Source organism: Chiloscyllium punctatum, chromosome 1 (genome assembly GCF_047496795.1).
Source record: "Chiloscyllium punctatum isolate Juve2018m chromosome 1, sChiPun1.3, whole genome shotgun sequence".
Lineage (NCBI taxonomy): Eukaryota > Metazoa > Chordata > Chondrichthyes > Orectolobiformes > Hemiscylliidae > Chiloscyllium > Chiloscyllium punctatum.
Window position 1 is genome coordinate 137,515,733 of NC_092739.1, and position 27,437 is coordinate 137,543,169.

General features: G+C 42.8%; 1 protein-coding gene across 1 annotated transcript in view; it reads left to right on the forward strand.

Moving 5' to 3' along the window:
* nelfa (negative elongation factor complex member A) overlaps positions 1-27,437 on the forward strand; it is a 69,361-nt gene that overhangs the window by 22,866 nt on the left and 19,058 nt on the right. The window contains exon 2 of the mRNA XM_072575182.1: positions 25,580-25,751. Within this exon, the coding sequence (XP_072431283.1) occupies positions 25,580-25,751 (172 nt within the window). The remainder of the gene's footprint in view (positions 1-25,579; positions 25,752-27,437) is intronic.

The window sequence follows — 27,437 nt, forward strand, 5'->3', positions numbered from 1 at the left end:
TTTCGTCATCCGGCATTCTCTATACCTACCAGACTTTCCTTTTACACTAACAGGAACATACTATCTCCGGACTCTCATTTCTGAAGACTTCCCATTTTCCAGCTGTTCCTTTACCTGTGAACATCTGCCCCTAATCAGTTTTTGAAAGTTCTTGCCTAATACTGTCAAAATTGGCCTTCCTCCAATTTAGAACTTCAATTTTTAGATCTTTTCCATCACTATTTTAAAACTAATAGAATTATGGCCGCTGCCCCAAAGTGCTCCCCCACTGACACTTCAGTCACCTGCCCTCCCTTTATTTCTCAATAGTAGGTTAAGTTTTGTACCTTCTCCAGTCGGTACATCCACATACTGAATTAGAAAATTTTCTTGTACACGCTTAACAAACTCCTCTCCATCTAAACCCTTAACACTATGGCAGTCCCAGTCTATGTTTGAAATATTAAAATCCCCTACCATAACTACCCTATTATTCTTTCAAATAACTGAGATCTCAGTTCCACCCAAATACCTTCCTTGAATGTATTTCTGGGAATATCCTCTCTCAGTACAGTTGTAATGCTATCCCTTATCAAAAATACCACTCCCCCTCCTATCTTGCCTCCCTTTCTGTCCTTCCTGTAACATTTGTATCCTGGAACATTAAGCTGCCAGTACCATCCCTGAGAAAAGTTTCTGTAATTGCTATGATATTCCAGTCCCATGTTTCTGACCATTTCCTGAGCTCATCTACTTTCCCTGTTAGGCGTCTTGCTTTGTAGTAAATGCAGTTTAATTTATTAGTCCTACCTTATTCTCTGTTTTATCCCTGTCTGCCCTGACTGTTTGACTTGCTTCTGTTGTCAACTGTACCAATTTCAGATTGATCTCTTTCCTCACTATCTCCCTGGGTCTCACATCCCCATCTCACCAATCCTCCCGAGCAGTTCTAGCAAATCTACCTGCCAGTATTTCGTTCCCTTCCAATTCAGGTGCAAGCTGTCCTCGCACAGGTCACTTCTACCCCAGAAGAGATTCCAGTGATCCAAAAATGTGAATCCTTCTCCCCTGCACCAGCTCCTCAGCCATGCATTCATCTGCTCTATCCTCCTATTCCTACTCTCACTAGCTTGTAACACCAGGAATAATCCAGATATTACTACCCTTGAGGACCTCATTTTTAAATTCCTGCTTAACTCTCTATATTCTCCCTGCAGAATCTCACCCTTTCCCCTTCCTATGTTGTTGGTTCTAATGTGTACAGTGACCTCCTGCTGGGCCCTCTTCTCCTTTGAGAACATTCTGCCCTTTCTGAGACATCCTTAATCCTGGCACCAGGGAGGCAACTGACCATTCTGGTTTTTTGCTGCTGGCCACAGAAACGCCTGTCAGTGCTTCAGACTAGAGTCCCCTAACACAATCGATCTCCTGGAACCCAACATACCCCTCTTTGCATTAGAACCAGTCTCAATACCAGAAACTTGGCTGTTTTTGCTACATTTCCCCTATGAGTCCATCGCCCCCTACATTTTCCAAAACAATGTACTTGTTTGAAATGGGGAGAGCCACAGAAGACTCCTGCACTACCAGCCTACCTCTCTTACCTTTCCTAGAGTTTGCCCATCTATGTGACTGTATCTGTGGCTTTTCTCCCTTTCTGTAACTGCCATTCATCAATAGGCAATAAACAATAGACAATAGGTGCAGGAATAGGCCATTCTGCCCTTCGAGCCTGCACCACCATTCATTATGATCATGGCTGATCATCCTCAATCAGTATCCTATTCCTGCCTTATTTCCATAACCCTTGATTCCACTATCCTTGAAAGCTGTATCCAACTCTTTCTTAAATGAATCCAGAGACTGGGCCTCCATTGCCTTCTGGGGCAGAGCATTCCACACAGCCACCACTCTCTGGGTGAAGAAGTTTCTCCTCATCTCTGTCCTAAATGGCCTACCCCTTATTGTTAAGCTGTGTCTTCTGGTTCGACACTCACCCATCAGCGGAAACATGTTTCCTGCCTCCAGAGTGTCCAATCCTTTTAATAATCTTAGACGTCTCAATCAGATCCCCTCTGAGCCTTCTAAACTCAAGGGTATACAAGCCCAGTCGCTCCAATCTTTCAACATAAGATAGTCCCGCCATTTCAGGAATTGACCTCATGAACCTACGCTGCACTCCCTCAATAGCCAGAATGTCTTTCCTCAAATTTGGAGACCAGAACTGCACACAGTACTCCAGGTGTGGTCTCACCAGGGCCCTGTACAGTTGCAAAAGGACCTCTTTGCTTCTATACTCAATCCCTCTTGTTATGAAGGCCAGCATGCTATTAGCTTTCTTCACTACCTACTGTACCTGCATGCTTACCTTCATTGACTAGGGTACAAGAACACCCAGATCTCTTTGTACTGCCCCTTTACCTAACTTGACTCCATTTAGGTAGTAATCTGCCTTCCTGTTCTTGCCACCAAAATGGATAACCATATATTTATCCACATTAAACTGCATCTGACCGCTCACCTAACCTGTCCAGGTCGCCCTGTAATCTCCTAACATCCTCCTCACATTTCATCCTGTCACCCAGCTTAGTATCATCAGCAAATTTGCTAATGTTACTATTAATACCATCTTCTATATCATTAATATATATTGTAAAAAGCTGCAGTCCCAGCACTGATCCCTGCAGTACCCCACTGGTCACCGCCTGCCATTCCGAAAGGGAGCTGTTTATCATTACTTTGTTTCCTGTCAGCCAACCAATTTTCAGTTCAAGTCAGTGCTTTGCCCCCAATACCATGCACCCTAATTTTGCTCACTAGCCTCCTATGCGGACTTTATCAAAAGCTTTCTGAAAGTCCAGGTACACTACATCCACTGGATCTCCCTTGTCCATCTTCAGAGTTACATCCTCAAAAAATTCCTTGCTCTTGTAAATTCCTCATTACCTCTAACTGTCACTCCAACTGATCCATTCGATCTGATAAGATTCACAACCAATGACACTTATTGCAGATATAATCCTCCGTAACATGTAAACTCTCCATAAACACACTCATCCATCGAGAAGAGCATATCACTGTACTAAGGGTCATTTTTGCTTCTTCCAATCTGCAGACCCAGAAAATAGCACTGTCTTATTTCTCTACAAAACACTGCTTCAGGCTAACTTAATACTTATGGCTTATATTTTTAAAGTTTAATCAAGAGATATCTCAAGGGGATGTTTTTAAAGAAAAAGGCTTTAAGCTTGGAAGAAAGAGAGAATGGATGAGAGCGTGGACCTCCTCCACCTCCGCTGAGTTCCAGGGAGGTGGAGGAGAGGATTGGCAAAATGATTCTGGGTAGGAGTAAAAGGAACACTGGTCATTTTGGGGGACTTCACCTTCCCAACATTGACTGAAAATGCTATAACTCTAGTATGTCAGATGGATCCATTTTTGTCTAATGTGTGCAGAAGGGTTTCCTGACACAGTATGTCAAAGGGTCGACAAGAGGGGAGGCCACACTGGATCTGGTGCATGGTAATGAGCCAGGCCAGGTGTTTGCTTAATGGTAGGTGAGCACTTTGGAGAGAGTGACCATGATTCAGTTACGTTTAGTTTAGCGATGGAAAGGAATAGGTACGTGCCACCGGGCAATAGTTATTGATGGGGCAAGGGCAATTATGTGGTTAGGCAAGACTTAGGATGAAGAATGGGGTAGCAAAATGCAGGGGATTGGGACAATCGAAATGTGGAACTGGTTTAAGGAACAGATATTGCATATCCTTGATAGAGACATGAGAGACAGAGCTAAGATAAGAGGACCGTGGTTTATGACAGAAATTGCATCTCTTGCTCAGCGGAAGAAGGAGACTTGTGTGACCATGAGACAAGATGGTTCAGATAAGGCGATGGAGAGTTACAGATTAGCCAGGAAGAATTTAAAGAGTGAGAGCTAAGAAGAGCAAAGAGAGGACATAAGCAGTCTTTAGCAGGTAGAATAAAAGAGAACCCAAAGCTTTCTATATGTTTGTGAGGAATAAAAGGATGACTAGGGTAGGAATAGGGCCAGTCAAAGATAGAAGTGGGAAGTTGAGAGTGGACCCTGTGGAGATCAGAGAGGCGCTAAACAAATATTTCTCATCTGTTTTCACTCCGGAAAAGGAGAATATTGAAGAGAAGAAGAATGAGATGCGAGATATTAGACTAGAAAGGATCGAAGTTCGTAAGGAAGAGGTGTTATCAATTCTAGAAGGAGTGAAGGTAAACCAGTCCCCTGGGCTGGATGGGATTTATCCGAGGGTTTTCTGGTAAGCTGGGGAGGAGATGGCGGAGCCTTTGGCTTGATCTTTTGAGTCGTCATTGTCTACAGGTTTAGTACCAGAGGGCTGGGAGGTTGCACATGTTGTGCCCTTGTTCAAGAAGGGCAGTAGAGGTGACCCAGGTAATTCTAGACCAGTGAGCCTTACATCTGTTTTATGAAGAGTTTTGGAAAGGATTTAAGAGAGAGGATTTATAATCATCTAGCAAGCAACAATTTGATTTCAGATAGTCAACATGGTTTCGTCATTGAATTTTTTTTGAGAAGGTGACCAAGCATGTGGATGAGGGTAGGGTAGTTGATGTGGTATACATGGACTTCAGTAAAGCCTTTGATAAGGTTCAACATGGTAGGCTGTTGGAGAAAATGCAGAGGCCTGGGATTGAGGGTGAGTTAGCAGTTTGGATTCGAAACTGGCTTTCTGAAAGAAGGCAGCGAGTGGTGGTTGATGGAAAATAGTCAGCCTGGAGTCCGGTTACTAGTGGTGTGCCGCAAGGATCTGTTTTGGGACCACTGCTGTTTGTCATTTTTATAAATGACTTAGATGCAGGCATAGGTGGATGGATTAGTAAATTTGCAGGTGACAGTAAAGTCGGTGGAGTGGTGGACAGAGTGGAAGAATATTGCAGGTTGCAGAGGGACTTGGATACACTGCAGAATTGGCATGAGGTGGCACATGAAGTTCAATGCAGCTAAATGTGACGAGATTCACTTTGGGAAGAATAACAGGAAGGCAGAATACTGGATCAATGGAAAGATTCTCTGTAGCGTGGATGTGCAGAGGGATCTTGGAGTCCATGTACATAAATCCCTGAAAGTTGCTACCTAGGTTGATAGTGCTGTTAAGAGGGCATATATGATGTGTTAGGTTTTATTGGTAGAGGGATTGAGTTCCCCAGCTGTAATGTCATGCTGCAACTATACAAAATGCTAGTGCAGCCTCATTTGGAATATTGTGTACAGGTCTGGTTGGTCCATTACAGGAAGGATGTGGAAGCATTGAAAAAGGTGCAGGGGAGATTTACCAGCATGTTGCCTGGTCCGGAGGGAAGATGTTTTGAGGAAAAACTGAGGGACTTGGGTCTGTTCTCATTGGAAAGAAGAAGGCTAAGAGGGGATTTGATAGAGACATACAAGGTGATCAGAGGATTGGATAAGGTAGACAGTGAAAATCTTTTTCCTAGGATAATGACATTAACTTGTACGAGGAGGCATAACTACAAATTTGAGGGGTGATAGATTTAAGACAGATGTCAGAGGCAGGTTCTTTACTTAGAGTGTGGTAAGGGCGTGGAATGCCTCGCCTGCCAATGTAGTTAACTCAGCCACATTTTCCAATCCTTGGAAAAGCACAGGGATGATGATGGGATAGTGTATGGGGATGAGCTTAGATTAGTTCACAGGTGAGCACAACATCGAGGGCCAAAGGGCCTGTTCTGCGCTGTATTGTTCTATGTTCTAAGAAACATAAGCTGCCTATATGTCAACAAAACAGACAGGAGGTTGTTGGAAAAAATAAAATGACGGATGACCGTGATAGGAAGGGCATATACAACAGGAGTCTAAAAAGATAGTTTAACAAACATTGAAAATAAACCCTATTGTACACAGTACATAATAAAACAGGAGATAATTCTACACTGGGAGGAACCAGAAACAGCATGTATTATGGATATGTGGCTATAAAACTATCAGTTTTTCATAGAATCATGCAGTTCAAAAGAGCCCTGTTGGCCCATTTGAGTCTCTTCTGCCAAAAATATACGACTACCTACACTAGTCTCACTTCCCTGCACTCTGCCCTTAGTCTTGAATGCTATTTAAGCTTTTTAAAGGTTGTGAGGTATCCTGCCTCAACCTCCCTCACAGGCAGTGCATTCCAGTCTCCTAACACCTTTTGGATGCAAATGTTTTTAAACAAATCTCTTCTAAACTGTCACTTTAAAATTACATTCCCTTCATATTGATTAAGGGGAACAGCTGCTTTCTATTTACCCTATCCATTCTTCTCAATCTTTACCTGTCAGATCCCCCTCAACCTTCTGTACTTCAAAGGAAACAACCTGAGCTTATCCAACCTCTCTTCATTGCTGAAATGCCCCATCCCAGCTAACATCCTTGTCAATCTCCTTTGTACCCTCTCCAGTGCCCCTTTAGAGCATTTGGAAAGGCTGCTGGAACTGTGGGTTCACCCTCTCCATCATACGTTGACAAGTCCTCTGAATTAGAGGTGGACATGATGGATATCTTGATGCCTTTGTCGCCAGAAGATGACTGAGATTCCACTGAGATGTTCCTGTCGCAAGTGGTGAACTCTCATGTGTTTAGACGCTGCCCATGTTGGGTGCCAGGTCGGAGGAACCTGACTCCCCAAGAAGCTCTTCAAAGAAAAAAGGACTGGCCTGTGTTCTTGGTCTCGGGGAGGAATGTAGTGATTGTAACGAGGTCAACCAGCTGGATGTCAGAGAATATGAGTTCCCTGATTGGGGCTGTTAACCTAGTCCAATTGGGAGCCCTGGCAGACAGATCATAAGTCAGATATTGACATTCTGGGGTTGGTTTAGCTCAGTTGTTTGGAGAATTGGTTTGCAAAGCAGTGTGATGTCAACAGTGTGAATTCAGCCCTTGCACCGGCTGAGGTTACCATGAAGGACTTTCTTTCTCAACCTCTCCCTTTGCCTGAGGCATGGTAGCATTCTGGTTGAATCACACCAGTTGTCTGTCTCTTTAATGAGAGAACAGCCCTGTAGTCTGGTATGACTATGACTATGACGACTTCACTTGATGGCCACTTTGAAATATGACTGTGAAGAGGCAGTACTAAAGTCAGGAATGTTCATGTATAAATAAAGGGTAACTTGGTGATGGGATACCAGCCTCTGTGGCATTATTTCACATTCATTGGTGTTACCACTGAATCTGCTGCTGTCAGCATCCTGGGATTATTATTGATCAAAAGCTCAACTGGACTCACTGTATTAATAGTGACTATAAGAACAGGTCAGAGGCTGGAACTTTCATCATGGTAATAATATTCAGTGGGAAAATGAGCTGCTGATTCACAGTTTTTGCAGTGAGTCAAATGAGGCCCTCATCTGGAGATGACAAATGAAAGCCAAGAACTTTCCAGTTGGTGAAAGCAAATTTGCCATGTATAATATGCATGGGGGGAGAGTTTTCTGGCAACCTATTTTTCTTGAGCAAACTCAAACATATTCATTTGCATTAATTCAGCAGAGCAGCTAATGAATATTGCCAATAATTATCATTTAAATTATCTGCTTATGGCTTTGGTATGGGTTAACGAATATGAAGTAAGTGTGGCATCAGTTGAGGCCACTGACAAGTTTGAGGTCATATACAGGTCATTCTGCTATAACACACGATTCATTAGTGTGAATTCGCTATAATGTGATTGAATTAGGGACACTTTTGAAAGAGCAAACTTTTAAAATGTGTGTTGGCTATAACGCAATTACAGCGCTAACACTCTGAGCACTATTTCTAAAGCACGGTTTTTCAATATTACCACGTTGTACAGAAACTACCTGTAGTTATTTTAATGACATTTGATATTTTCCTATAAATATTTGAAGTATCTTGCTTCTTGTTTTGATTCTTTCCTTTTTTTTAGAAAGAATGCTCCTATCAAATTGCACTTATTTGCTAAAGTTTGCCAATACTTATAACTTGAAGGATAGAGCCTCCTGTGATTGGTATAGCTGAAATCAGAATGTCTGTGCAGACTGGTACATTAAAACAGTGTTGCTAATCTTCTGTTTATATAAAAAAAATCACCTGCCAATGTTCTTGAGGATTTTTGTCAATTGTTACAATATTGACAAATATTTAATTGCCCACAACTTATTGAGGATAAAGCAATTCAGTACTTCCTATACAAAATTGATAATTGTCATTGCCCATCTTATTAAATTTTCTTGGGAATGCCTTAATCTTCCATTCTTAGCTCTTTCCCATTCCTCATTTACATGCTAACCTTTGGGAATATAATTTCAGGAAAAGGAACAGCTTTAATTAGAGTTGCAGGCAATAGATTCTATAATGCTATATAAATAAATGCATCCTCACTGTCCCCAGTGTATACTACATAGATTCACCAAGCCAATGACTGATGCAAACGGTTGCTTTCTATGCCATTTTCATCTGTCTCTTTTACTTACTTCCAATCAGTTCAATATAAAGATATTTGGAACCCTTGTAACTTTTGATTACAAGACCTATAGTACTTTGCATTATTAAGTTGTTTTCCTTAAGACATCTTTTCATCCCTTCATCCCTCTTGCATGTTTGCTGCTAGTTATGATGCATCCTGTAGTTTCCCAATTCTGGATAGAGACATCTCAGTTACTATGCAGTTTATTCGATTACTCTGCTGTAAGTTTATACACTGCTAAATGAAGGACAAGCAGGTTTACTTCCTTTTTATACCTAAGTGGTACAAATCGCTGACTTCAAGCAATGTCATATTACTATCGCCTTGGCGATCTGTCTGCATTTAACTTGGGCTAGCTTTCCTTTATGTCAAATCTTTCAATCAAATATTAGTGATGCACGAGTTGAAGTAGTGTCTGTTATTGGTCAGAATTATCTTTGCACATCTGGATTATTCTTGTGCCTTTTGTGCAACCACAGGTGGCTGAACATGTGAGCAGGTAGTGCCACAGTGAAGTAAACAGGGCATCTGGGACCTGAGTAAATAGGGCAAACATTGTCTTAAGTCAGATTGAAGGATTAGAAAATCAACACAACAAGGAAGTAAGTATGAAGCAGAAAGTGTGAACTCAATTTGGAAAAAAGATTGGAAGGGGAGATAAAAGGTAAAAGGAGAAGCTTATTCCTTTTAAACATTTTTACATTTTTTAAAATCTCTAACAACTGAAACTTACAATAATTGGAGAGTCATATTCTTTTAATAGTTAACTTTCAGCATCAGTGTTGTCTGACACTAATTATCACTTACCACATTGTTAAATAGCACTTGGACTGAAGAGGCAAGGCTTGACTTGCTGTGGTTAGTTTAATTTATATCCACTATACAAATACAGCAACTTGATGCAATTCAGTGCTGAGTCAGAATGCTAAATGCAGTTTTGACAAACAGCGGAACAATGTATCTTGGATAGAAACTTTTGAATTTTCATGTTTTACCTTGCATTTATTCTCAGCTGAAGCTGCTTTATTGTTGTCATGGTAATGACAATGAACATTTTGACAAAATTATATTTTATTGAAAGTGCAAATCATTAGGATTGCCTGCCAATTCTTCTTTTTCCTTCAAAGCACTGAAGGCGACAATGCGTTGTATATAGCCGTGTGGCACTCATCCCAACCTTGAACCTCCTTGGTGTACAGGACTGTTGTGTACTGGCATGGAGTCCATAGTGAGTTCCATTAGAACAGACCTGACACAAGCATCACCAGTTTACACTCATCCAGTGAAGTTTTCTTCAGGGAGGCCTTAATTGCCTCCTTGTACAATTTGAGGTATAAAATAAGGGTGTTGTTAAGAGCACCCATCCTGGGACTGTTTCTTCACTCAGCGTGATAACATCTGATCTTTTATCTCAATGCCATATTCCTGTTTATTGTCCATATCTCTTGGTGCTTTTTAATACCTAAACCTTTTTCTCTTTCTTGAAAATACTCTGACCTTTGAGTGAAGGTGTGCTTTCCTTATCCCTATCCTATATCCTGAGACTGAGATCCTTAGTTCTAGATTCCCACAGCAACATCTCCTTACATCTAGTCTGTCCTGTCCTGTTAGAACTTTTTATATTTCAATCAGGTATTCTCTTATCCTTCTGAACTCTCATGAATACAAATCCAGTCAAATTATATACAACTCGCACAATAGCCCTGCCATCTCTGCTATCAACCTAGTGAACCTTTACTGAATTCCCACTATGGCAGATATGTTCCCACATAGGTAGTGAGTTCAAAATTGCACATGGCGCCTAACGTGTGGTCTTATCAAGGCCCTGTATTTCAGCAGCAAGGTGTCCGACTTATGAACTCAGTCTCTTGTAATGAAGACTAATGTACGTTTTCCTTTCTAGTTGCTTGCTGTACCCACCTGTCTGCTTTCACTGGCTTGGTTCACAAGGACACTCAGATGGGTCTGTGCATCTACAATTCCCAATATATGATCATTCATATCAGATTCTTCCTGTTCTGTTTTTCATGCTAAACTGTATAACTTCACATTTATTCATGCAATACTACATCTGTCATGGGTTTGCTTACACGTTTGACTTGTCCAGATCACCCTGAAGACACTCAATCTCATCTGGCTTTGTCATCAACAAACTTAGAAATACTTCATTTGGTTCCCTCATCCAACATACCATGAATAGCTATGGCCCAGTACACCACTTGTCACTGCCTGCCACATGAAAAAAGATCCATTTATTCTCACTCTGTTTCTGGTCTGTCAACCAATTCTCACTCTGTGCCATTGTATTACCCACAATGCCATGTGCTTTAATTTTGGTCACTAGACTCTTACATGGGACCTTATCAAAAGTTGTTTTGATATCCAAATATACCACATCCACTGGTATGCCCTTATTATACTAGATACATCTTCAGAAAACCTCAGAGGATTAGTTAAACCTGATGTACCTTTCATAAACCCGTGCTGACTTGGTTTAATCTTGTTATTGCTTTCCAAGTGTTCTATTTTCATCTCTTTTATGATGGACTCTAATAGTTGCCTCGCTACTGATGTTAGGCTAATTGATCTGTGATTCTCTTTATTTTTCTGTCCATCCTTTTTAAATGGTGGGGTTACATTTACCATCCTCCAATCTGTAAGAACAATTTCCAAGAGTTTTGGGAGGTGGCCACCAATGCATCCAATATTGCCAAGGCCACTTCCCTTGGTGCTGACTGGCCTGCTTCTGCTCTCGTCTCTCTCTGCAGGTTATCAGGTCCTAGGCATTTTAGCCCATTAAGTTCTCTGCATTTTTTTTTTACTAAAACAGGTTTTCTTCAATTTCTCACTCTCTCTCAACCATTGGTTCCCTAATATTACTTCGTGTTTACTTGTGTCCTCTTTTATGAAGACAGAATCAAAATTTGTGCTCAATTAGAGTCACTGAGTCATAGTCCTACAGCACAGAGATAGGCCCTTTGGCCCAAACTGTTCCATACCCACCAAAATACCAGTCCAAACTAACCCCATTTCCCTGCGTTTGGCCCATATCCTTCTCCTTTCCCACCCATGTATTTGTCCAAATGCCTTTTGAATGTTGTTAATGTACCTGCCTCAACCACTTCTGCTAGTAGCTCATTCCATGTGCCTATCCCCCCATGCAAAAAAAACTTGTCGGATCCCTTTTATTCTTTCCCCTTTAACCTTAAACTGATGCCCTCTAGTCCTCAATTCCCCAACCCTGGGAAACAGACTGCATGCATTCACCTTCTCTATGCCTCACGTGATCTTATATACCTCCAATATAAGGGGTTCCCAGGAATGAACAGTTTAACATATAAGAAACATTTTGAGGATTTTGCGTCGATAGAGTTTAGAAGGATGAGGGGGGGGGGGGGTGTAATTGAAACTTGCAGAATACTGAATAATCTGAACAGAGTGGATGTTGGGAAGATGTTTCCATTGGTAGGACAAACTAGGACCTGAGGGCATAGTTTTAGAATAGAGATAAGGAGAAACTTCTTCAGCCAGGGAGTGGTGAATCTATGGAATTCATTGCCACAGAAGGCTATGGAGGCCACGTCATTGAGTATATTTAAGATGGAGATAGATAGGTTCTTGATTGTCAAGGGGATCAAGATTTACGGGAGAAAGTGGGAGAATGGGTTTCAATCAACTATGATTGAATGGTGGAGCAGACTTGATGGGCTGAATGGCCTGATTTCTTCTCTTATGTTTTATGGTTTAATGTCCCCCACTTAATCTCCTACGCTCTGAAGAAAAAAGTCCTAGTTAGTCCAACATCTGTGTAGCTTGAAACATTGCGTCCAGGCAACATCCTTGTAAATTTCTTCTGTACTCTTTCCAGTTTAATAACGTCCTTTCTACAGCAAGGTGACCAAAACTGAACACATTACTCCAAGTGTGGCCACACCAATGTCCTGTACAACTGCAACATAACCTCCCAACGTCTTATGCCAAAAGCTGCATTCACTGCCCTGCCTACCTGTGACTCCACTTTCAGAGAACAGTGAACCTGAAATCGAAAGTCTCTTTGTTACACTACACTTCTTAAGACCTTACCATTCACCATGATTTGACTTTCCAAAATGCAAGACCTTACACTTATCCATTTTTAAACTCCATTTACCATTTCTCGGCCCATTTTCCCAACTGATTAAGGTCCTGCTGCAATTTCTGAAAACCTTCCTCACTGTCCACGATACCTTCCATTTTAGTGTCATCAGCAAATTTACTAATCATGCCTTGTACATTCTCATCCAAATCATTGATATAAATAACAAACAGTAATGGGCCCAGAACTGACCCTTGAAGCACTCCAGTAGTCATATGCCTCCAGTCCGACAAGCATCCTTCCACTATTACCCTCTGCTTCCTACCATCAAGCCAATTTTTGTATCCGATTCTTCTGCTTTTTCTTTGTTACCAGTTATTTTCTCCATTTCTGATTGTAAGAGACCTACATTTTTCTTTGCTAATCTTTTCCTTCAAATATTAAACTTAAATAGATGTATACCATAATTTGGTGAAAGTGAGGACTGCGGTTACTGGAGCTCAGTCGAGAGTGTGGTGCTGGAAAAGCACAGCAGGTCGGGCAACATCGGAGGAACAGGAGAATTGACGTTTCAAGCGAAAGCCCTTCATCAGAAATGAGGCTGTGAGCTGAGGGGGTGGAAAGATAAATGGGAGGAGAGTAGGTCTGGGGGGAAAGTAGCTGAGAGTGCAATAGGTGAATGGAGGTGGGAGTAATGGTGATTGGTCAGAGAGGACGGTGGAGCGGATAAATGGGAAGGAAGATGGGCTGGTCATGAAGGCGGAGCTGAGTTAGAAGGAACTGGGATAAGGTGTGGGGAGGGGATGTGAGGAAACTGGTGAAATCCACATTGATGCTGTGTGGTTGGAGGGTCCTGAAGTGGAAGTTGTGTTCTACTCCATTTGCCGAGTGGTTAGGGAGTGGGTGTGGAGGAGGCCCAGAACCTGCTTGTCCTTGGTGGAGTGGGAGGGGGATTCGAAGTATTAGGACACAGGGCAGTGGTGTTGTTTGGTGTGGGTGTCCCGGAGATGTTCTCTGAAGCGCTCTGCAAGTAGGTGTCCTGTTATCCCAATGTAGAGGAGACCATGTCGGGAGTAATGGATACAGTAAATGACGTGTGTGGAAGTGCAGGTAAAACTCTGGATGTGGAAGTCTCCTTTGGGGCCTTGGGTGGCTGTGAGGGGGGAGGTGTGGGTGCAGGTTTTGCAATTCCTATGGCGCCAAGGGAGGGTGGGTTGGTTGGGGGCATGGACCTGACAAGGAAGTTGCGGAGGGAATGGTCTTTATGGAAAGCGGATAGGAGTGGGAAGGGAAATGCACACTTTGGGTCCGTTTGTAGATGATGGAAATGGCAGATGATGATGCGATATATATGGAGTTTGGTGGGATGGAAGGAGAGGACCAGGGGGATTCTGTCCTTGTTCCATAACTTGTCCAGTCTGGCTTGGTACCAAATAATTTCTGTATTTCTGTATTTTGTGGAGTATGGAATGACATTAAAATGCCTATGGTACAGTCAATGTAAATTTCTGTTTTGAAAATGAGCTAGCAGTAAAAGGTGGTTGACTTATTCAGATACAGTATTGTATCTTCCAGGCTTTCACTCCCAAAGTACCATAATGAAATGATCTAAAGTGATGATGCAAGTTATTTAGATGTGTGCGGAACAATTCTGTGCATCAGGAGTTTAAGCCATTGTAGACAGGGGAGGTAGAAGTTCAGTCCAAATACTGTCATGTTTCCTACGTGGAGATCATAGCCAAGTGGGGTCTTAAGGTAAAGTTGATTTGAATTTTCATCTTATTTCTTCTTGTTTTATTACCCCTTATGTGGCAAATTTTTCATTCCCATTCACTTCTTTGCACTTTGTTTTAAACTCCAAAACCATGTTGATCTGTCATTCCTAGTTTCCCCCCAACCCAAAAGCTGCACAATGCACTAATTAAGAAAAGAGGGCTATTGATCCTGCACCCTTCTAATGCCTCAAAAGCCCTAGCTTTCATTGCATTCCGCACAAATTCAAGGCAAGAAATAATTTCTGCTGAAAGATTTTATCCTAGATCTAAGTAATTGGTATAATTCTAAGCTGCCCTGATCCAACAAGATTTGACTAGTATCTCCAATAGAAGGTGAGGCTAGGCAACCTATCAGCCATTTTAAAGGCATTTGGAAAAACAACTGAAAGCAAAATTTGAAGCACAAAAACCTAAGAGTTGTCTAGAGATTTGATCTATATTTAGACAAATATGGAGATTAAAGAAGCATATAGCAAAACAACAGCAAGTTTTAATTTGCACAGAAGCAGAACACCTCATGTTGTACGTAGAACGGAAGCAACAGTAACAGGCTCATAGCCTTAAGGGGGAGGGTGTGCAGCCAGAAGTCGTGATGCACATTGGCACCAACGACATAGGTAGGAAGAGGGATGGGGAGGTCATTCAGGAGCTCAGGGAGTTAGGCTGGAAGCTAAAAGCTAGGACGGATAGAGGAGTCATCTCTGGGTGTTGCCGGTGCCACGTGACAGTGAGGCAAGGAATAGGGAGAGTGTGCAGTTGAACACGTGGCTGCAAGGATGGTGTAGGAGGGAGGGCTTCAGGTATTTGGACAATTGGACTGCATTCTGGGGAAGGTAGGACCTGTACAAGCAAGGACGGGTTGCACCTGAACCAGAAGGGCACCAATATCCTGGGAGGTAGGTTTGCTAGCACTCTTCGGAGGGGGGGGGGGGGTTTAAACTAATTTGGCAGGGGGATGGAATCCGGACTTGTAGTCCAGCAAGTAGGTTAGCTGTTTTTCAGGATGTCCAAGAATGTAGGGAGGCTGTGGAGAAGGTAGCACTGACAGGGAATACTTGCGGACACAGAGATGGGTTCAAGTATGTATACTTCAATGCAAGGAGCATCAGAAATAAGGTGGGTGAACTTAAGGCGTGGATTGGTACCTGGGACTACGATGTTGTGGCCATCACGGAAACGTGGATAGAAAAGGGACAGGAATGGTGGTTGGCGGTTCCTGGTTACTGATGTTTCAGTAAGATTAGGGAGGATGGTAAAAAAGGAGGGGGTGTGGTGTTGCTAATTAGAAATGGTATAATGGCTGCAGAAGGGCAGTTCGAGGGGGATCTGCCTATGGAGGTAGTATGGGCTGAAGTCAGAAATAGGAAAGGAGCAGTCACCTTGTTGGGTGTTTACTATAGGCCCCCCAATAGCAGCAGAGATGTGGAGAAACAGATTGGGAAACAGATTTTGGAAAGGTGCAGAAGCCGCAGGGTAGTAGTCATGGGCGATTTCAACTTCCCAAATATTGATTGGAAGCTCTTTAGATCAAGTAGATTGGACGGGGCAGTGTTTGTGCAGTGTGTCCAGGAAGCTTTTCTAACTTAGTATGTAGATTGTCCGACCAGAGGGGAGGCCATATTGGATTTGGTACTTGGTAACGAACCAGGACAAGTGATGGGCTTGTTAGTGGGTGAACATTTTGGTGATGGTGACCACAATTCTGTGACTTTCACCTTGGTTCTGGAGAGAGATAGGTGCGTGCAACAGGGTAGGTTTTACAATTGGGGGAAGGGTAAATACGATGCTGCAAGACAGGATCTGAGGAGCATAGACTGTTGGGGAAGGATGTTATTGAAATGTGGAACTTTTTCAAGGAACAGATACGATGTGTCCTTGATATGTATGTGCCTGCAGCCAGGAAAGAGATGGTCGTGTGAGGGAACCTTGGTTGACGAGGGAGGTTGAATGTCTAGTAAAGAGGAAGAAGGAGGCTTACATAAGGCTGAGGAAACAAGGTTTAGACAGTGTTGGAAGAATCCAGGATAGCCAGGAGGGAGCTGAAGAAAGGGATTAGGAGAGCTAAGAGAGGGCCTGAAAAATCTTTGGCGAGTAGAATCAAGGATAACCCCAAGGCATTTTATGCGTATGTGAGAAACATGAGAATGACGAGAAGAAGGGTAGGTCCGATCAAGGACAGTAGTGGGAGACTGTGTATTGAGTCGGAAGAGATAGGAGAGGTCTTGAATGAGTACTTTTCTTCAGTATTTACAAATGAGAGGGACCGTATTGTTGAAGAGGAGAATATGAAACGGACTGGTAAGCTAGAGGAGATACTTGTTAGGAAGGAAGAGGTGTTGGGCATTTTGAAAAACTTGAGGATAGGCAAGCCCCCCGGGCCTGACGGGATATATCCTAGGATTATGTGGGAAGCAAGAGAAGAAATTGCAGAGCCATTGGCAATGATCTTTTCGTCTTCACTGTCAACGGGGGTGGTACCAGGGGACTGGAGAGTGGCGAATGCTGTGCCCTTGTTCAAAAAAGGGGATAGGGATAACCCCGGGAATTACAGGCCAGTTAGTCTTACTTCAGTGGTAGGCAAACTAATGGAAAGGGTACTGAGGGATAGGATTTACGAGTATCTGGAAAGACACTGCTTGATTAGGGACAGCCAGCACGGATTTGTGAGGGGTAGGTCTTGCCTTACAAGTCTTATTGAATTTTTTGAGGAGGTGACCAAGCATGTGGATGAGGTTAGAGCAGTGGATGTAGTGTACATGGATTTTAGTAAGGCATTTGATAAGGTTCCCCGTGGTAGGCTTATGCGGAAAGTCAGGAGGCATGGGATAGTGGGAAATTTGGCCAACTGGATAGAGAACTGGCTAACCGGTCGAAGGCAGAGAGTGGTGGTAGATGGTAAATATTCAGCCTGGAGCCGAGTTACAAGTGGAGTTCCGCAGGGATCTGTTCTGGGTCCTCTGCTGTTTGTAATTTTTATTAATGACTTGGAAGAGGGAGTCGAAGGGTGGGTCAGTAAATTTGCAGACGATACGAAGATTGGTGGAGTTGTGGATAGTTGTGGATAGTTGTGGCTGTTGTCAGCTGCAAAGGGACTTGGGTATGATGCAGAGCTGGGCTGAGGAGTGGCAATTCTAGCTATAACACTATAAGTAGGATGTGGAGAATTCCTTTTGTCAAGTGTGAGGTTGTCCATTTTGGAAGGATAAATAAGAATGCGGAATACAGGGTTAACGGTAGGGTTCTTAGTAAGGTGGAGGAGCAGAGGGATCTTGTGGTCTATGTTCATAGCTCTTTGAAAGTTGCCACTCAGGTGGATAGAGCTTAAAAGAAGGCCTATGGTGTATTAGCGTTCATTAGCAGAGGGATTGAATTCAAGAGTCGTGAGGTGATGTTGCAGCTGTACAGGACCTTGGTAAGGCCACAGTTGGAGTACTGTGTGCAGTTCTGGTCGCCTCACTTTAGGAAAGATGTGGAAGCTTTGGAGAGGGTGCAGAGAAGATTTACCCCCAGGATGTTGCCTGGAATGGAGAATAGGTCGTACGAGAATAGGTTGAGAGTTCTCGGCCTTTTCTCGTTGGAACGGCGAAGGATGAGGGGTGACTTGATAGAGGTTTATAAGATGATCAGGGGAATAGATAGAGTGGATAGTCAGAGACTTTTTCCCTGGATACAACAGAGTGTTACAAGGGGACATAAATTTAAGGTGAAGGGTGGAAGGTATAAGGAGGATGTCAGGAGTAGGTTCTTTACCCAGAGAGTTGTGGGGGCATGGAATGCGCTGCCTGTGGGAGTGGCAGAGTCAGAATGATTGGTGACCTTTATGCTGCAATTGGATAGGTACATTGATAGGTGCTTAAGCTAGGACAAATATTCGGCACAACATCATGGGCCGAAGGGCCTGTTCTATGCTGTATTGTTCTATGTTCTATGTTCTAGGCTCCTCGGCCCACCCATTATGCTATTCTAAAGTAATCCTATCTGCCTGCACATGGTCCATATCCCTCTAAAATGTCTGTTCACGTATCTATTTAAATGTTTCAAACTTTACTATTGTATCTGCTTCTGTCACCTCCCTGGCAGTGCATTCCAGGCACCTACTTCCGTCTGTGTCAAAAAAAAGAAAAGAAACTTACCTCATGTCATTTAAACTTTCCAGGGGTATCTCACCTTAAATCTGTATCCCCTAGTATTTGACATTTTCACCCTGGGAAAGAGACTGACTAGCTACACTGTCCACGCCTCATAATTTTATATACTTCTATCAGGTCATCCCTCAGCCTCTACTGAAGGCAGTCCACGTTTGTCCAACCTCTCCTTTTGAGTTGATACACTGCAATCCAGGCAACATCCTGGTAAACTTCCTTTTGCACCCTCACCAAATTCTCCACATCTTTCCTAAAGTGTGATAGCTAGAATTGCACACAATCTTCCAAATGTGGCCTGACTAAGGTCTTGTGCAGTTGCTCCTCATGTATGCATAAAATATCTTGGGATTCTACTTTAATCCTATTAGCCAAGGACATTTTCATGGTGCTTCTAGCCATCCTAATTTTTTGTTTTTTTTTCTGCTTCCCTTATACCCCTCGAGGGTCTTGTTTCATTTCTGTTTCCTAAACTTAAAAGTTTTTGTTTTGAACTAAACTAGCATGTCTTATCATTCCAAGATTCCCAAATCTTGGCATTCTTATCTTTCATCTTCGCAGGAATATGCTGATCCTGAACTCTAGTCAACTGGCTCTCATGTGAGATATGGGTTTACCTTACCCTTACCCTTTTCCATAACTATCTTAAAACTTAGAGAATTATGATCACTATCCCCTAAATGCTCCCTTAAATTTCAATCACCTGGCCAGGCCGATTCCCCAGTACAAGGTCTAATAGAGCCCTTGGACTATTTATATATTGTTTCAAGAATGTCATCTAGATGCAACTAATGAATTCTGCCCCATCTAAGTCTCTGGCTGTAAAGGAATCCCAGTGAATATTGGGGAAATTAAAATCCCCCAGTACCAAAACCTTGTTGTTTTAACATCTTTCCATGATGTTTATATATACATTCCTCTAATTCCTGCTGGGTATTGGTAGACCCATAGAATAGCCCCATCATTGTAATTGCACCTTTCTTATTTCCAAATTCTACCCATATTGCCCTGCTGGATAAGTTCTCCAAGATGTCTTCTCTTAGTACACCTGTGAAATTCTCCTTAATTAGTAGTACAACTTCTCTATCCCTTTTATATACTTCTCAATCATACCTGAAACATCTAAACTCTGGAACATTGAGCTGCTAGTCCTACCTGTCCCTTAACTGAATTTTTGTAATGGCTACCATATCATAGTCCCATGTACTAATCCAGGCCCTAAGCTAATCTGCTTTATCTTTTACACTCATTGGCTTGGTGGGCCAAAGAATCATAGAGATGTACAGCATGGAAACAGACCCTTTGGTCCAACCCGTCCATGCCAACCAGAGATCCCAACACAATCTAGTCCCACCTGCCAGCACCCGGCCCATATCCCTCCAAACCCTTCCTATTCATATACCCATCCAAATGCCTCTTAAATGTTGCAATTGTACCATCCTCCACTGCATCCTCTGGCAGCTCATTCCATACACGTACCACCCTCTGCGTGAAAACATTGGCCCTTAGGTCTCTTTTATATCTTTGCCCTCTCACCCTAAACCTATGCCCTCTAGTTCTGGACTCCCCGACCCCAGGGAAAAGACTTTGCCTATTTACCCTATCCATGCCCCTCATAATTTTGTAAACCTCTATAAAGTCGCCCCTCAGCCTTCGCTCCAGGGAAAACAGCCCCAGCCTGTTCAGTCACTCCCTGTAGCTCAAATCCTCCAACCCTGGCAACATCCTTATAAATCTTTTCTGAACCCTTTCAGGTTTTGCAGCATCTTTCCGATAGGAAGGAGACCAGAATTGCATGCAATATTCCAACAGAGGCCTAACCAATGTCCTATACAGCCGCAACATGACCTCCCAACTCCTGTATTCAGTACTCCGACCAATAAAGGAAAGTATACCAAATACCTTCTTCACTATCTTATCTACCTGCGACTCCACTTTCAAGGAGCTATGAACTGCACTCCAAGGTCTCTTTGTTCAGCAACACTCTCTCTAGGACCTTACGATGAAGTGTATAAGTCCTGCTAAGATTTGCTTTCCCAAAATGCAGCACCTCGCATTTATCTGAATTAAACTCGATCTGCCACTTCTCAGCCCATTGGCCCATCTGGTCCAGATCCTGATGTAATCTGAGGTAACCCTCTTCGCTGTCTACTACACCTCCAATTTTAGTGTCATCTGTAAACTTACTGACTGTACCTCTTATGCTCACATCCAAATCATTTGCGTAAATGACAAAAAGTAGAGGGCCCAGCACTGATGCTTGTGGCACTCCACTGGTCACAGGCCTCCAGTCTGAAAAACAACCCTCCACCACCACCCTCTGTCTTCTACCTTTGAGCCAGTTCTGTATCCAAATGGCTAGTTCTCCCTGTATTCCGTGAGATCTAACCTTGCTAATCAATCTCCCATGGAGGACCTTGTCGAACGCCGTACTGAAGTCCATATAGATCACATCTACTGCTCTGCCCTCCTCAATCCTCTGCTACTACTTCAATAAACTCAATCAAGTTTGTGAGATATGATTTCCCATGCATAAAGCCATGTTGACTATCCCTAATCAGGATTAGTGGTGCTGGAAGAGCACAGCAGTTCAGGCAGCATCCAACGAGCAGCGAAATCAACACCCTTGTCTTTCCAAATGCATGTACATCCTGTCCCTCAGGATTCCCTCCAACAACTTGCCCACCACCGAGGTCAGGCTCACTGGTCTAAAGTTCCCTAGCTTGTCCTTACCACCCTTAAACAGTAGCACCATGTTAGCCAACCTCCAGTCATCCGGCACCTCACCTGTGACTATCGATGATACAAATATCTCAGCAAGAGGCCCAGCGATCACTTCTCTAGCTTCCCACAGAGTTCTAGGGTACACCTGATCAGGTCCTGGGGATTTATCCACCTTTACCCGGTTGAAGATATCCAGCACTTCCTCCTCTGTAATATGGACATTTTGCAAGATGTCACCATCTATTTCCCTACAGTCTATATCTTCCATATCCTTTTCCACAGTAAATACGGATGCAAAATACTCATTTAGTATCTCCCCCATTTTCTGCGGCTCCACACAAAGGCCACTTTGCTGATCTTTGAGGGGCCCTATTTTGTCCCTAGTTACCCTTTTGTCCTTAATGTATTTGTAAAAATAGCTTTGGATTCTCCTTAATTCTATCTCATGTCCCCTTTTTGCCCTCCTGATTTCCCTCTTAAGTATACTCCTACTTCCTTTATACTCTTCTAAGGATTCACTCGATCTATCCTGTCTATACCTTGCATATGCTTCCTTCTTTTTCTTAACCAAGCCCTCAATTTCTTTTGTCATCCAGTATTCCCTATACCTACCAGCCTTTCCTTTCACGCTAACAGGAATATACTTCCTCTGGATTCTCGTTATCTCCTTTCTGAAGGCTTCCCATTTTTCAGCCGTCTCTTTACTGGCGAACGTCTGCCCCCATTCAGCTTTTGAAAGTTCTTGCCTAATACCGTCAAAATTGGCCATATGATTTATTTAAATTAATATTGATTTTTACCTCATAGGTGTAGCCTCATATAAGGGACGAAGTGGAATTTCTTTAATAGGGAGGCAATGGATATCACTAGAGTACCAGAAACGCTCTAATGTTCTGGCGACCCAGAGTAGAATTTGAATTGGATAAATATCTGGAATTAAGAGTCTAATGATGATGATGCGACTTCTGTCAATTGTCATCTGGTTCAACAAGTGTCTTTCAGGGAAGGAAATCTGTCATCTTTACCTGGTCTACTCTATATGTGACTCCAGACCCACAGTAATGTGGTTGACTTTTAACTGCCTTCTGAAATGGCCTAGCAAGCCATTCAGTTGTGACAATCGCTGCAAAGTTTCAAAAGAAATCAGACCGATAGACGACCTGTTGTTGACCATTTCCCAAATGACAAAGGAAAAACAGCCCAGTCGACCCTGCACCGTCCTCTTGGGGTTTCGTGCCAAAATTGGGAGAGCTGTCTCATGAGTCCAGCAACACCCTGACATAATCATACTCGTGGAATCATACCTGACAATATCCTCAACATGACAATCACCATCTGTGGATTTATCCAGTCTCACCAGCAGTGGTGGTGTTACAGTGGTATAATAGTCAGGGAGGAGTTGTCCTGTTAGTCCTCAACATAGACCCTGGGCACCATTAAATCTCATTGAGTCAGGTCAAACATGGGCAAGGAAACCTCCTGTTGATTACTGTGTACTGTCCTCACTGAACTGATAAATCAGTGTTTCTCCACATTGAACAGCACATCGAGGAAGCACTGATCGTGCTGTAGGTGCAGAATGTACTCGGTGAGGGATTTCAATTTACACTACCAAGAGTGGCTTGGCAGCAGCAATATTAATTGAGTTGCTCGGATCCTAAGGGACATTGCTGCTATGTTGGGGTGTAGCAGATGGGTAACAAACAAAACGGCAAAATATGCTTGACCTCATCCTTACCAATCTACCAGCTGTAGATGCATCTGTCTATCACAGCACCGGTAAGAGTAACCATCACACAGTCCTTGTGGAGACAAAGTCCTGCATTCACCTTGAGAATATCCTTCACGCTGTGGCATTATCACCACGCTAAATAGTGTCTCATCAATGTAGTTCCCCCCCCTTCACTTTCTCAAAGGCAACTAGGGAAGGGCAATAAGTGCTGGGCAGCCAGTGACACCCAAATCTCTCAAGTGAATAAAGGAAAAATAATACCTTGCACCATGTTGTGTAGCACTAGCACTGTGGTAAATAGGTTAGTCTTCAAACTGATCCAGCACTCAATTAGATGTCCATGAGGTGCTGTGGGCCATCAACAGTAGCAGAACCATACTCCAATACAACCTGCAACCTGACATACCCCCACAAAACTATTACCATCAAGTCAAGGGATCAGCCTGGTTCAATGAAAAGTGCAGGAGATCATGCCAGGAGCAACTTCAGGCAAAAATGAGTTGTCAACCTGATAAAGCTCAAACTGAACTAAAAGTAGCATAATGCAAAATGTACTACATAACATGTTGTTTGGTGTAACCATATTATTAAATTCACGAGATTTATGTGGCTCAAATGTAAGGATACAAAATGGCCAACAGAGGTCGCTGCTGCAGCAATCTGTCTACTCAAGGTTGTCCTACTTTCAAGTAAATTCATAAATTTTTCCCCTTGCCACCGCCCACTCCAGAGGATGAAGATGATCACATCTGGCACACTTCTGGTTTGCCCATTCTTGAACTGAATTCCTTGTCAACATCAATTACTGTCAGGATTCATTCTCTACCCAAACTGCCTCCTATTCCAGCATTGCTGTGCTGGAGCAAAGATGATATTTTTGCAGTGACAGTGGTTTCCTGTACCTCCTAATCTCCTCCCCCCACCACCCAGCAAGCGCAAGGAATTCATGGTCAATAATGTCACGGATGGTGAGTCCATCCTTTCAGCTGTGTTTGTTGTTTCATCCCCTTCCTCCTCACCCATCAAGCCTAAACCTGCTCTTCTAGCTACATGGGTTAGGGGTAGGGAACTATGTAATCATCATATAACCTCACGTTTCCTAGATTTGCAAGAATATAAGCCATTGCAGAACGAATTTAGTTTTTGATTTGAGATTTGTGCTTTATTTTTTGCCACTTGCTTGTGTTTCATTATAACCGCTTTTCGTCACCTCTGCCTCATTCATTTTATTACAAACAGCATGAATGATGGTCTATTCACAATTTGTGGCATCTTGAAAAATGTCCATATTACAGAGGCGGTGTTGCTGTATGTCTTAAAATGAATAAAAGTGGATAAATCCCTAGGTCCTGATCGGGTGTACCCTAGAACTCTGTGGGAAGCTAGAGAAGTGATTGGGCCCCTTGCTGAAATATTTGTATCATTGATAGTCACAGGTAAGGTGTTAGAAGACTGGATGTTGGTGCCGCTATTTAAGAAAGGTGGTGGTGGAGGGTTATCTTTCAGACTGGAGGCCTGTGACCAATGGTGTGCCATAAGGATCGGTGCTGGGTCCATTGCTTTTAGTCACTTATATAAATGATTTGGGTGTGAACATAGGAGGTATGGTTAATAAGATTGCAGATAACCCCAAATTGGAGGTGTAGTAGACAGCCGAAGAAGGTTACCTCAGATTACAACGGGATCTTGATCAGATGGGCCAATGGGCTGAGAAGTGGCAGATGGAGTTTAATCTAGGTAAACGTGAGGCACTACATTTTGGAAAGGCAAATCTTAGCAAGACTTATACACTTAATAGTAAGGTCCTAGGGGAGTGTAGCCGAACTAAGAGACCTTGGAGTAGAGGTTTGTAGCTCCTTGAAAGTAGAGTCGCAGGTAGATAGCATAGTGAAGGTGGTGTTTGGTAAGCTTTCCTTTATTGATCAGAACATTGAGTATAGAAATTGGAAGGTCATGTTGCAGCTGTTGGAGGATTTGAACTATAGGGAGAGACTGAATAGGCTGGGGCTGTTTTCCCTGGAGCATCAGAGGCTGGGGGTGACCTTTTATAGAGGTTTACAAAATCATGAGGGACATGGATAGGATAAATAGACAAGATCTTTTCACTGGGGTTGGAGAGTCCAAAACTAGAGGGTTAAGGTTTAGGGTGGGAGGGGAAAAGCTTAAAAGGGACCTCTGGGCAACCTTTTCATGCAGAGGGTGGTGCGTGTATGGAATGAGCTGCCAGAGGAAGTTGTGGAGGCTGACACAATTACAGCATTAAAAGGCATCTGGATGGACATATGAATAGGAAGTGTTTAGAGGGATATGGACCAAGCGCTGGCAAATCGGACTAGATTAGCTAAGGATATCTGGTCGGCATGGACAGGTTGCACCAAAGGGTCTGTTTCTGTGGTATGCTGTTTCTATGTGTATCTGTATGACTCTATTATATAGTTTCACTATTATATTGATGTTGAGAACCTTTTTCTGTGGAGCTCCCATTTCCGAGTTTGACTCATCACCATAAATATGTTTATAATGCCAAGGCATAGAAAATTATAGGTCAAGTGCTGGAAAATGGCATTAGAATAATTAGGTGCTTGTTTTTGACCAGCACAAACACAGTAGGCCAAAGGGCTTATTTCTGTGCTGTAGACCTCTATTCCTCTGACATATCTCTACTTGTCTTGCAGATGAAAAGTTCCTTGACTGAAATTGTTCACCTTGCTGCAATGGATACTGACTCTTGGGTTCAGATGGTGGCAGATATTCTAAAAACCTTCCCTGAAACTGGCTCTCTCAATCTTGAACTTGAGGAACACAATCAGAATCTGCAAGAAATTCTTGGGGAACTCCGAGAAAAAGGTACTTCAATATTCACTTCCACTAGGTTCCCAAAACTTGACAATTTAATCGAGGTTATTTACATTTACTTTAAAGGAAAACAAATCCATTGCTTAAAAAATAGGGTGTCTGAATTCAGTTAAACGGTTCTAACGTTTAGATTCTACTTAATTTCTTTAAATAAAATAGCATGCTGTGATACCATACTGCAATACTGGTATACAGAATCTCTAGTTTTTTAAGTATGTTTTCACTTTCATTTTTAAAAAATTATTAACCATTCTGATTGCATTCCATTCAGGCTACTTTCCAGATTGCTATACACTGCATATTAAAATAAAATAATGTGTTCCCCAACCTTGCCTGTTGTGATTTTTTTTTCTCAGTTTCTGGCCCTCCTAGCGATGGGCACAATTCTTCCTGTCCACTCTATCAAAACCATGTGTAATTTTTGGATACCTCTGTTAATTTCAGAACCCTGATATCTGATATATTATTCGCAGTTGCCAAGCCAAGACTTACACTATTGACAGCCAGGCTGATCTGAACAGGAATAGACCTGTTGTGATTCAATTCGACAATTCATCAGGAACCTCTGGTTCAGGTTATGATCAGGGGCAGCACGGTGGCTCAGTGGTTAGCACTACTACCTCACAGCACTAAGGGTCCCAGGTTCGATTCCAGCCTCAGGTGACTGTCTGCGTGGAGTTTGCACATTCTCCCTGTGTCTGCGTGGGTTTCCTCCCACAGTCCAAAGATGTGCAGGTCAGGTGAATTGCCCATGGTAAATTGCCCATAGTGTTAGGTGCATTAGTCAGAGGGAAATAGGTCTGGACGGTTTACTCTTTGGAGGGTCAATGTGGACTGGTTGGGCCAAAGGGACTGCTTCCACACTTGGGGAATCGAATCTAATCATTTATTTGTGTACACAAGGAAAGTTGGTCTTAAACATTCTAAGACTGAACTCTGACAAAAATCCACAATGCCTCATCTCCTCTCTTTTATACCTTACGTCATGTATTCAGTTTCTAATTGGATCAACATATGTAAGATCTAGGAGTAGGAATAGGCAATTCAGCCCCTTGAGCTATTCCACCAATTTATATGACTGGTAATATGGTACGCGATGGTATGTTAACTAGATGGCACTTATTTTCCACTGTATGTGCATTGGACATCGTTCATATCAATACGATGCCCCTCCTTATCCTGCTGGTTGTGCAGTCTAGGTTGCTGTCACTCACTCCCAAATTTGGCTCTTTATCCACAGTTCTTTGTTTATTTATAGTGGCAATGAAGATCTGAAGCAAAAACAGAATTTTCAGGAGAATCTCAGCATGTCTAGTATCACCTTGGAGAGAAAAGAGAGTGAGCGTTTCAAGTGCAGTGACCTTTCTTCAGAGCAGACATGTTCTGAAGAAAGATTATTGGGCTTGAAATATTAATTCTTTCTTTTTCCAGTTTTGGGTCTCATATCTATGGAAGGGTTTGCTGGCGTTGGAGGGAGTCCAGAGGAGGTTCACAAGAATGATCCTAGAGATGAAGGGCTTGCCATATGAGGAGTGGCTGAGGACTCTGGGTCCGTACTCGCTGGGGTTTAGAAATATTGGGTGGGTAGGGAGGGGAGAGATATCCGATCGAAACTTCCAAGATATGAGAGGCCTAGATAGAGTGGATGTGGAGAATATGTCTCCACTAGTAGGAAAA